The sequence below is a fragment of the Podarcis pityusensis genome (genome assembly GCF_964106645.2).
Source record: "Podarcis pityusensis genome assembly, chromosome: 8".
NCBI lineage: Eukaryota > Metazoa > Chordata > Lepidosauria > Squamata > Lacertidae > Podarcis > Podarcis pityusensis.
This window is the reverse complement of record NC_138033.1, coordinates 14,464,750-14,476,878: the sequence shown is the minus strand read 5'-3', so window position 1 is coordinate 14,476,878 and position 12,129 is coordinate 14,464,750. Positions and strand designations below refer to the sequence as shown.

Below are 12,129 nucleotides of genomic sequence, written 5' to 3'. Positions count from 1 at the left end.
GCAGCAGCACAGTGGTACAGAATTATGAATTGTTTCAACATCCTAACATGGACAACTTTCATTTCTCTCTCCAAAAAAAGACACACGCTTTGAAAGGCAACCAAATCAGTTCCATTTACCTCTTATTTTTCCGTTGCTGCTTTGCTAATGGTGTTTTACAGATTGTAATTATTTTTCAAGTGATTTGTTAAGAATCTTACATGATTTATGCTGTACTTGCAATGTTCTGTTACTGTTATTTATTGTCAGTGTTAGAAACTGAGATATGAAAGCCAGGAGCTAAATGGCACCTTAAACATAGGTTATGGGCGCAACAACGGAATGTCTAGGTGCACTTTTGTTACAACAAGAATACAAAGCTGAAAATGAATGAACTGCAGCTAAAATATTATGTTCATTTTTCACATGGTCTAGTTCTTCCCCCTGTCCACCCCCCTAATATTCTTAAGAGGGTCTCTTCTCCAGGCTTCAGAGAGTAGATGGAAGTGGGGAGGCAGAAAAAAGGTCCTCCTTTCCTTCTACTCTGCAGTTTTTATCTGAAATCTGCGCCCAGAGGTCAGAAACCCCTCCCGCTAATGAAACTCCCTGTCACAAAATGCGCTTAGAACAATGGGAGTATCGAACACTGTTTATTGTTTGTAAGCCGCTTTGGGATTCATTCAACTAGAAAGTAGGCTAGAAATACAAATAACAATATTCCGGTCCACAAGCAGAGCCATTGCATGCTCTTAACATTTACAATGTAGTCATTTGATTGAAAGAAATTGTCAATATACAGTCGTTTATCATGCAAAAGCAACTCTGCCCCTGATTCCACTTTGCACTTCAACAATCAGTATTGTGACAGGCAAGCATGTAAAGAAATACACACATCATATAGTGGCTCATCATCTCATTACACAGGCCTAGGAAGTTTTATTTTTGAACGGGGTGGAGATTAGGGACAGACAGACAGACAGACAATTAGATATGTGAAAGGTGCAATCCTATGGAGAGCATCCCAGTGACTAGTTAGTTGGTTCTTTCTTTCTTTCTTTCTTTCTTTCTTTCTTTCTTTCTTTCTTTCTTTCTTTCTTCCTTCCTTCCTTCCTTCCTTCCTTCCTTCCTTCCTTCCTTCCTTCCTTCCACCCCACCCTGCCATCAACCTAGGTAGGTCCAGGGTGCCTCAGGAATCGCTTGAACCCTTATATCCCCAGCTTGAGCAATGAGATCATCTGCACAGGCACACCAACTCTACAGGCCCGAGGTATCTTTGGCCCCCTCCATATTTGTTGAAAGTGGACCGAGCCACCTCCATGTTGGGGGGCTCGCCGCGTGTCATGCGCGTGCGACACCACACACATCAGGCGACAAACATTGCAGCTTCAGCAGCCGGCTCCTCCAGAGAGCTCCACCTCCTCACAACAGCGCAACAATGCAAGCATGGCGCATGCATGATGTCACACATGCGCACCACATGCCAGGGCTCCTCGGTCTTGGGGGGAGGCGGCAACCTGGCGTCTCTACATCTGCGTGAGGGTTGTTGCTCATTCCCCAAGTTTGTGAGGTGCGCTTGATGACATCATCAGCCCAGCCTTGTGGAACACTGCAAGAGAGTTCAGCAGGTACCTTTTGTTCCAACTTTTAAATGCCTGCTGAAAACCTTTCTATTCCCCCAGGCCTAGGCAGGCAATTAAGAATACAGCTTTCCACAGTGGTTAATTGGTGTCTGTTTTTAACTTTTTCATATGTTTTTACTGTATGATTTTACGCACTTTGCGGATTTAAAAAAATGAAATAGCAGTCCATAAATAGATTTTTTAATAAATATTTGTATCGTTGTCCAGCAATATCTGGAGGGCTTCAGGTTCCCCATCGCTGAACTACAGCAGCAAAAGAGTTACTATTCAAAACATGTTTCCTCATCATCTGCAGCATTATAAATGCTACACGTGTGTCCGTTCTCCTACCAAAATATAAATAATAAAAATAAAATAACTGTATTTCAATATTTTGTTGAAAGCCGCCCAGAGTGGCTGGGGAAACCCAGCCAGATGGGCGGGGTATAAATAATAAAATTATATTATATATATAGGAAGCACTCTTTCTTTTGAAAATATTTCCTGGAAGATTTTACTCTCTTAGCTCTACGTTCTTCACAAAAAGGCGACGTTCTGGATAATGCCTGAGTGGAAAGGCAAAATCGCTCAGGGATCACGGAAGGCCTGTCACAAACAGGAGCCCAGCATGGCTGAAGAGGAAAAGTCCAAACAATTCTGGAATGATGCTAGCTGCTCTGGAGGCTAGTACACAATGGCTTGTCTCAAGTAACCTCATCTTGGCCGCAGAGGCAAACTTCTCCATCTGATCACAGTAAGCCTTGTTTGCACACCCCTTCATGATGGTCACAGTGTTCCCTCCTGCAGAGAGAATTGCAGGAGATGGCAGTCAACATCGGGAGAATGGAAGGGCCCTGAAACTCTTCTCCCTCTCGATAGCTCACATAAGACTCTTGATCTCAGGGTCGTGGGTTGGAGCCCCACATTGAGCAAAAAGATTGCTGCACAGCAGGGGGTTGGACTAGATGACCCTCGGGGTCCCTTCCAATGCTACAATTCTCTGATGCTATTCTTAATTCTCTGTGGATTGCTATTTGGCCAAGAACCAGATGCAGGAAGTGGAGAAACTAGGACAGAGGAGGCCTATTTTGCTTTGGCAAAATACGGGACAGGGCAGGGCGGGGTGGTTGGGGAACGATTCCCCCCCCCCCCCCATCTGGTGCTGAAGTGACTTCAAAGCAATATCTTGCAATCTCTTGCAGCCTAACAGGGTGGCCCCTCTGGAATTTGGTACACACACATGTAAACACACATACACATGAATTTATAAATCTGTCTGTGTTTGGCTACCCAGAGCTTACATACATGCCTGTTCACACACCCTTTCAAAGACATGCATTTGAAAAGGTTCCCTAACTTGGCACAGAGAGAGAGAGAAAGAGAGAAGACCTGAAATACAGAACAAAGCTGTATCATCACAGGATGTAGCATTTTACATTGAAATACAGGACAATCCTGTATGATACAGGACAGGTGGCAACCCTCAGTGGGCTATTGCATATGAAAGCTGCTGTCAAAACTACCCAAGGATGTGAAAAGGGACTCGGGCCACATTCTGGGAACATTCCACGTTCTAGTTTTTTAAGGGTGCTGAGAGCTTTTCCGCTCACATAGCTACAATCTCCAGGGTTCCCTGGGAGGAGAGTGTTGCTTGCTAAACCATTCTGGGAATAGTTAGGAGGCAATTCCTGCCACCTCCCCGAGCTACAATTCCCATGGTGGTTTAACAAACAAATCCCTCTTCATGTGTAAAGTTGAAAATACACAGAAGAATTAGGAAGGGGAGATGTTTCTTATTGGATAATCTTGAGTACGTCAAAATGACTTACCTGTACTTGGGGTCTGAAACAACTGAGCGCAATAGTGCTCATCTCCGGAACATTCCATAGACTCTTCCACACACACGCCATGCACAGAATAGCAAGACGGGCATCTAAATTCATTAACTGTGGTTTTTCTAGGACGCACTGCAAGAAAGAGGAGACAGGTAGACCTGAGATAAGATAAGACATTGCAACCAAATTATTATTATTTATGACATTTGCATATCACTGTCACACGCAGAGAAGTTATTTGCACCTCTCCTCCGTTCAGAACAGAGTAGAGGCCCAGCCCACTGGTACCCATTGAAATGCAGGCATGTCTTAGGGTGTATCTTCAAGGAACAAGAAGTTAAGCCAGCAGAAGCGGGAAATGAGGAGGAACAGCAAACAGCCTCTCCTGAGAACCAGTGTGGTGTAGTGGTTAAGAGTGGTGGACTCGTAATCTGGTGAACCAGGTTTGCTTCCCCACTCCTCTACATGCAGCTGCTGGGTGACCTTGGGCTAGTCACACTTCTCTGAAGTCTATCAGCCTCACTCACCTCACAGAGTGTTTGTTGTGGTGGAGGAAGGGAAAGGAGACTGGCCACTTTGAGACTCCTTAAAGGTAAAGGTAAAGGGACCTCTGACCGTTAGGTCCAGTCGCAGATGACTCTGGGGTTGCGGCGCTCATCTTGCTTTACTGGCCAAGGGAGCTGGCATACAGCTTCCGGGTCATGTGGCCAGCATGACTAAGCCACTTCTGGCAAACCAGAGCAGTGCACGGAAACGCCGTTTACCTTCCCACCAGAGCAGTACCTATTTATCTACTTACACTTTGTTTTTTTTGTTTTTAAAGATGTTTATTAAGATTTTCAGAGTATTACAAAACAAAAAGAAAAAGAAAAAAGAGAAAATACAAAGTAAAAATAGTTAAAAACAATTCCTTCCTTCCATTGCTTAGCCTTCATTTGCTTATTTCCAGGACCTCCTCACACCTCCCTTTTTTGTATTCCAGTTCAGTTATTAGTTCAAGAAATCCCTCCCCTCTTTATGTATCCTAATCATTAATCATAAAATATTGTAATTTTAGATTTTTACCTATTAAGAAACCATTTTTTCATATTCCCTTATAACATTTCGGCTAAAGACCACTTAGTTTCTATCCAACATCATTCTAACGTTCATTAATTTTGCAATATTTCTGTAAATAGTCTTTAAACTTTTTCCAATCTTCTTCCATCGACTCTTCTCCCTGGTCTCGGATTCTGCCAGTCATTTCCGCCAATTCCATATAGTCCATCACCTTCATCTGCCATTCTTCCAAGGTGGGTAGATCTTGTGTCTTCCAATACTTTGCAATGAGAATTCTTGCTGCTGTTGTGGCATACATAAAAAAAGTTCTGTCCTTCTTTGGCACCAATTGGCCGACTATGCCTAGGAGAAAGGCTTCTGGTTTCTTCAAGAAGGTATATTTAAATACCTTTTTCAATTCATTATATATCATCTCCCAGAAAGCCTTGATCCTTGGGCATGTCCACCAAAGGTGAAAGAATGTACCTTCATTTTCTTTACATTTCCAACATTTATTATCGGGCGAATGGTAGATTTTTGCAAGCTTGACTGGGGTCATGTATATCATTTTCATAATATTCTCTCTTAGGGCATTACATGCCGTAAATTTCATGCCTGTGGTCCACAACTGTTCCCAGTCAGCAAACATAATATTATGTCCAAGATCTTGTGCCCATTTAATCATAGCAGATTTCACCGTTTCATCCTGAGTATTCCATTTCAACAGCAAGTTATACATTTTTGACAAAATCTTAGTTTTGGGTTCTAACAGTTCTGTTTCCAATTTTGATTTTTCCACCTGGAAGCCAATTTTCTTATCCAAATTGTATGCCTCCATTATCTGATAATAATGAAGCCAGTCTCGCACTTTGTCTTTTAATTTCTCAAAACTCTGCAATTTCAATTTGTCTCCTTCTTGTTCCAAAATTTCCCAATATTTCGGCCATTTGGCCTCCATATTGAGCCTTTTCTGAGCCTTTGCTTCCATCGGTGACAACCACCTTGGGGTTTTGTTTTCAAGTAAGTCCTTATATCTTATCCAGACATTTAACAATGCTTTCCTGACAATATGGTTTTTAAATGCTTTATGTGCTTTAACCTTGTCATACCACAAATATGCATGCCACCCAAAAACATTATTAAAACCTTCTAAATCCAAAATGTCTGTGTTCTCAAGAAGCAGCCATTCTTTCAACCAGCAGAATGCTGCTGATTCATAATAAAGTTTAATGTCTGGCAGGGCAAATCCACCTCTATCCTTTGCATCGGTTAATATTTTAAATTTTATTCTGGGCTTCTTGCCCTGCCAGACAAATCTAGAAATGTCTCTCTGCCACTTCTTGAAACAGTCCATTTTGTCCAAGATTTGCAATGATTGAAACAAAAATAACATTCTTGGCAATACATTCATCTTTATAACAGCAATTCGACCTAACAAGGAAAGCTTCAAGTTTGACCATATCTCTAAATCCTTTTTCACTTCTGACCAACATTTCTCATAATTGTCTTTAAATAGGTTTAAATTCTTAGCAGTCACGTTAACCCCCAGGTATTTTACTTTCTTAACCAATGTTAAACCTGTCTCCTTCTGAAACCTCTCTTTCTCAATCGGTGTTAAATTTTTCTCAAGCACCTTAGTTTTTAACTTGTTCAACATAAATCCTGCCACATGACCAAATTCCTGAATCAATTCTAATACTCTTTTAGTACTAGATTCTGGCTCCTGTAACGTCAATACTAAATCGTCTGCAAAAGCTTTCAATTTGTACTGTTTAGCTCCGACCTGTATACCTTTAATCAGACGGTCCCTTCTGATAATATTTAGCAAAACCTCCAGGACCGAAATAAACAGCAATGGGGAAATTGGGCAGCCTTGTCGTGTCCCTTTCTCTATCTTAAATTCCTCTGTCACCACATTGTTAATTATTAGTTTAGCCTTTTGTTCTGAGTAAATTGCACTTATACCATTTTCAAACCCTTGACCAACCCCCATCCCCTGAAGATTTTTCTTCATAAAACTGCAAGAAATATTATCAAAGGCTTTCTCCGCATCTACAAAAATTAAAACAGCTTTAGTATTAATATTCACTTGTAGCATCTCCAAAATGTTGATTATATTCCTCGTATTGTCAGACAAGTGTCTGCCCGGGAGAAAGCCAGCTTGGTCTTTATGTATCTCCTCCACTAATACTTTTTTTAACCTTTTAGCCAAAATATCTGCAAAAATTTTATAATCCACATTAAGCAGGGATATGGGGCGGTAGTTCTTAAGTTGTGTCTTTTCAGACTCATTTTTCAGTATTAGTGTAATATAAGCTTCCTTCCACGACTCTGGCACTTTTTTCCCCTCCAGAATTTCATTGCAAACCTCCTTTAATGGTTGAATTATCCAATCCTTCAAGGACCTATAATATTTTGAGGTTAAGCCATCTGGCCCTGGAGATCTGCCCAACTGCATGTTCTGAATGGCACCTTCCACCTCCTGTTCTGTTATTTTGTAATTCAACATTAACTTATTTTCTTGAGAGATTTTTTGAAGTCCATTTGTTTTTAAAAATTTGTCTAAATCATACTCTTTCTGTGGCCCTTGTGTATATAGCTGTTTAAAGTACCTCTGGAAGCATTTTCTAATTTCCACTGGATTCTGGATGTTCTTTCCTTCCACTTCCAAGTTGGTAATGGTGTTAAGTTTTTGTCTTTTTTTCATTTGCCACGCTAACAGTTTTCCACATTTATTAGCCGTATCTACTTACACTTTGATGTGCTTTCGAACTGCTAGGTGGGCAGGAGTAGGGAACAAACAATGGGAGCTCACCCCGTCACGGGGATTCGAACCACTGACCTTCTGATTGGCAAGCCCTAGGCTCTGTGGTTTAGACCACAGCACCACCCGCGTCCCTTAGGGTAGTGATAAAGCAGGATATCAAATCCAAACTCTTCTCTTCTTCCTGCATGGCAGAGTTTTGAGAGGTGCCCTAGTAGGTGCCGGAGGGCATATTGGTGCCCTTGAGACCACTTCGGCAAACCCTGGATCAAGCCATTCACTGATACAAGCCCAGTGAGATTAAAATGGAAAAGGTTTGTGTGGAAGAAAGAAGATATTGGATAGTCGTCGTCCCCCCCGCCGACTTAATTATGGTAAGCAGGGAGAGATAAGGAGGCATAAAAGTCACCTACAGGGGTTAATGCTCTTGCAGTCATCTGCTGTGCAACACGAAATCTTGCCCAGTATTGTCCGCCTCTTGCCCATATTGAAAACTGCAAGTTCTTTGCCACAGTTGTTAGATTGGGTGCAGTTCTTCACAGTGGTCTGCTTATTTTGTCCTGTAGGGGTAGGAAAAGAGAGGTGATGTTTGATACAGCAGAGAAGTATCCGCTGCAAGAAAATTCCTGGCCACGGAGCTCAATATCTTATTGTCCTAATGTTATTATGGACCTGGTTGCAGCTACGGTTAGCTCCATCGAGCTCACTTTTGTCCATCAATCTGGTGCCCACCAGATGGTTTGGACTACAACTCCCATCAACCCCAGGTAGCACCGCTGGATTTCCCCACCTCTTCCCCCTGCACAGTTATTATTTTGTATTCATTCGCTAAATTTGTACCCTGCCTTTCCACCAAATGGTGTTCAAGGCAGTTAACAGTAACTATACAAACAGAATAAAATAGCAATAATACAGAGAAGTCACCATCAATACAATCAACAAAGATACCAGTTTAAACCAATTTTGATGGGTGATTGGGGGAAGTTACCTTTCCTTGGCAGATACATGCCTTGGCAGATATTGGACACTCAAATTTCAGCGGTCTCAAAATTTGGAACCCCACTACCTCTCGCCTTCTGATCTACATCACTGTGGCAACCCCTGTGGCACCCTCTTGGCTTAGCACCCAGTGCAGGCAAACAAGTCAGGCTCTCCTAAATCTGCCTCTGCCTGCCCCTTTCCAAAACATACTCTGGGAGACCCTGCAGAACACATTTAGGGGTGGACAGCTCTCAGTTCCTTTAGTGAACTACTGGTACATTTCCCAGGATTGTTTAGGGGAAGTCTGTTTAAAGTGGTATGATACTGTTGTTAATTTAAGGTGCAGATGAGGAGTACCTATCCTGCATGATCCAATCAGCCCAGGTGCATGAAAGAGAAAAGTCAAAACAATTCCAAACTTTCCCCACAAATTCAGGCCCTTTGCCCTTACCAAATGACCTCTCCAACTGAAGGACACCACATTCTTCGTAATCAATGGGACAAGTTTGCCTCTGCCCTTGGCAGTTCCTTCCAGTTGTTTCACAACTCCAACACTCCAGGGAAAACCCTTAAAGGAAAAGGAAAACAGGTGTCAGCCGGCTTCTTTTAATTGTCAGGACTAAAAAAAAAAAAAGCCACAGAACATTTTATTTATATTTATTTTAGTTATTTTATTTCATCAAATATATAAACCACTTCATTGTTTTTTAAAAAAACCCTCACCTCAAAGCAGTTTACAGAAAGAATAAAACAATAAAAAGAGTTTAAAACAGCTTTATAAAACCTTCCAAAAATATTTAAAATCCACGGCAAGTTTTTTTTTAAAAAAAGAACAAAACAAAACAAAACATTGAAACACAAATCAACTTTCTGTGGTTCTGGGTAAAGGTAAAGGTAAAGGTAAAGGTAAAGGTAAAGGGACCACTGACCATTAGGTCCAGTCATAACCAACTCTGGGGTTGCGGTGCTCATCTCGCTTTATTGGCCAAGGGAGCTAGTGTACAGCTTCCGGATCATGTGGCCAGCATGACTAAGCTGCTTCTGGTGAACCAGAGCAGTGCATGGAAATGCCGTTTACCTTCCCGCCGGAGCGGTACCTTTTTATCTACTTGCACTTTGATGTGCTTTTGAACTGCTAGGTTGGCAGGAGCAGGGACCAAGCAACGGGAGCCCATTCTGATTGGCAAGTCCTAGGCTCTGTTGTTTAACCCACAGCACCACCCACGTCCCATGATTCCGGGTAGGCTTGTTGAAACAGAAATCATTTTAGCAGTAGTCAGAAAGAGTATGGTGAAGGAGCCCACCTGATGTGAATTAGAAGCAAGGTTCAAAGTGTGGGTGCTGCCGCACTGAAAGGTCAGCTTCTTTAAAATATCCTGCCCTTCTTACCAAAGGAGCCCAGGGTGTCAAACAACAGGGGATGAATTAGTTTTTTAAAAAACTTAGAAACAATTCCAATGCAGATCTGAAAGATCTCAGCTGAAAAGACTTGGTGGAAGAAGAAGAGTTTGGTTTTGATATCCCACTGTATCACTACCCTAAGGAGTCTCCAAGCAGCCAACAATCTCCTTTCCCTTCCTCCCCCACAACAAGCACTCTGTGAGGTGAGTGGGGCTGAGAGACTTCAAAGAAGTGTGACTAGCCCAAGGTCACCCCACAGCTGCATGTGGAGGAGCGGAGACGTGAACCTAGTTCACCAGACTACGAGTCTACCACTCTTAACCACTACACCACACTGGAAGGGTAAGGTTTTTAGCAGGTGCCAAAAAGACAACAGAAGTGGCACCTGTTTAATAATCAAGGGGAAGGCATTCCAAGGGGCAGATACCGCCACACTAAAGGCCCAATTCGTACACTGTGTGGAACAGATGTCCTGATAAGGTGGCATCTCCAGAAAACCTCACTTACAGAGCACAGTAACTGGCTCGGCATACAAAGGGGTGTGACGATTAGGTTATGAATATGGGCAAAACTTAAAGGCGAACTGATCCTATGTAAGTGCTTTGCAAAACAATATACAAACCTTCAGGCCCACTAGCGGAATGTGTCGGTTGTTTTAAACAGAGCACTCAGAGGCAAAGTAATGCTAGGAATCAGAATCAATCAATACAATAAGCAAGATATTTGGGGGGAGGCTGGAGGCAAGTGTTGTTTATTCCACTAATGCATTTGAAATATTTATAGGCTGTCTTTAACGGCTGGAAGTCTCCCAAGGCAACTTTGAGTAAAACATAATAACCTAATAACAAAGCAAAATAAATAAATAAATGCTTAAGTACAAAAGTAACCCCTAGCAGAAATAGCCTAAATTCCAATCCTCGACAAATAAGAAAACCATAAATGATATATATAGCTTGAGCACTTGAAACAACACTGAAACCACGGCTCTGCAGTAGCGCCTATGTTTTAAGATTCATATTGTTTGCTCTGTTCACAGTGCATGAGAATGGAGTGTGTCCTTATTTCACTCCCTCCCACTTTCCCACACTGAGCGCTGGTCCATACAGCTTTTCCCCAGGAAAACCCACCGTTTACCACTGATTCAGAATAATCGGTTTTTCCGCAGGTAGACATTTGTTCCGATTCAACAGTAAACAGTGGGTTTTCCAAGGGAAAGCGGAGGGAGAAACAAAAAACCATGTGGACCAGGGTCTAGAAAGCATAGGACAAACCAAAAACCTCTCTGACCCATGCTTTCTAGAATGAGCCCTGAACAGAACACTGGGGACCCATGAATCAGGGCCATTTCTTAAGTGCTTCAAGGACTCTGGGGGACACAAAGGTCCCAAATCAAATTAGCATCAAGGTACCAAGTGCCTCTGGGCAAATTATGGCACCAAACAGCTGTGGTCACACTGGGAATTTCGGCATGCCCAGCTGAACCATATGCAAACCTTTTAAAAAGTGTTTTAAAAGTGGAGGAATGGACGGGAGACCCAATGCTCAGCACATACAAGCCAAAGTTTGGTCCTGCACCTCTCTGAGCCCCCCCCCCCACCACCAACCATGAATCACAAAACACTTACCTGCAGGTATGAAAATATAAAGGAGGCAGGTGAGGAAAGCACTGCTCATGGCACCAGACATCTGTTTCAAGACTAGAATCAGAGCCAGGTTTGAAAATCCGTTGCTTGCAGCAAAAGATCTTTGCATCTGAAAGAGCTGGGCTGGTTTATTGCAGACCAACACTTCCCAGAAAGAGGGAGTAGGCATCTAAGAGCTCTCCAGCGATCAAGTATATTTATGTGGTTGCCACCTAGTGTCCAAAGGGCTAGAGCGTTTCTCGAAAAAAGGTTGGAACTTGAGCATGTGTTCCCAGGAATGGTTCCAAGATGGATGTGAGACTAACCCTTCCTATATATTTGAGTCCTAAAAATTTGGGTCATTCTTAATGGGGTGAAATACCATCTGAGTTCCCCCTTCATAAGAGTTTTCTTTAAGGTTCATACAGTTAATGGTGCTCTAAGTTCCAAATCCATTTCCAGTCGACAACAGAAATATTGTTACGTCTGTCTTTCTGCCATTGCTCTTGATAAGCACCTGGAATCGAATTTAATTCTGACAGCATTCTGCACAGCTTTCCCTATACACCCTTTAATCTTGAGGACGAAACAAACATCTCAAAAGGTATGCATTCTCTCAAAGGGTCATGTTCCCTTATTAACACATTAGCCATATGTTGTATCTGGAAAAAATGAAACCCTGGTCATTGATCTCAACCCAAATAGAGAGTTTTCCCATACGGGTTAGACCCCTGAAGATAGTGTTTGGGGGTTGGGGTTGGGAAAGAGATTATGTCCCAAAAATGCACAAAAACACAGTTTCCAAATTGGGATATCCCCGGTTTTTCCAGGACGGTTGATGGGTTTGCTGTTGCAAGTCATTCTTCTCAGACTTGCCTTTGGCTTACAGA

The 12,129-nt window shown here is 42.4% G+C and overlaps 1 protein-coding gene across 1 annotated transcript; it reads right to left on the bottom strand.

Moving 5' to 3' along the window:
- Positions 1–613: 613 nt before the first annotated feature.
- LOC308484369 (phospholipase A2 inhibitor gamma subunit B-like) lies at positions 614–11,444 on the bottom strand. Its single transcript, XM_081019266.1, has 5 exons — positions 11,243–11,444; positions 8,668–8,784; positions 7,649–7,795; positions 3,428–3,565; positions 614–2,399 (listed from the first exon to the last, which is right to left on the bottom strand). The coding sequence occupies exons 1-5, from the start codon at positions 11,427–11,429 to the stop codon at positions 2,194–2,196; spliced, it is 795 nt and encodes a 264-aa protein (XP_080875392.1). The 5' UTR covers positions 11,430–11,444; the 3' UTR covers positions 614–2,193.
- Between the last annotated feature and the right edge of the window lie 685 nt (positions 11,445–12,129).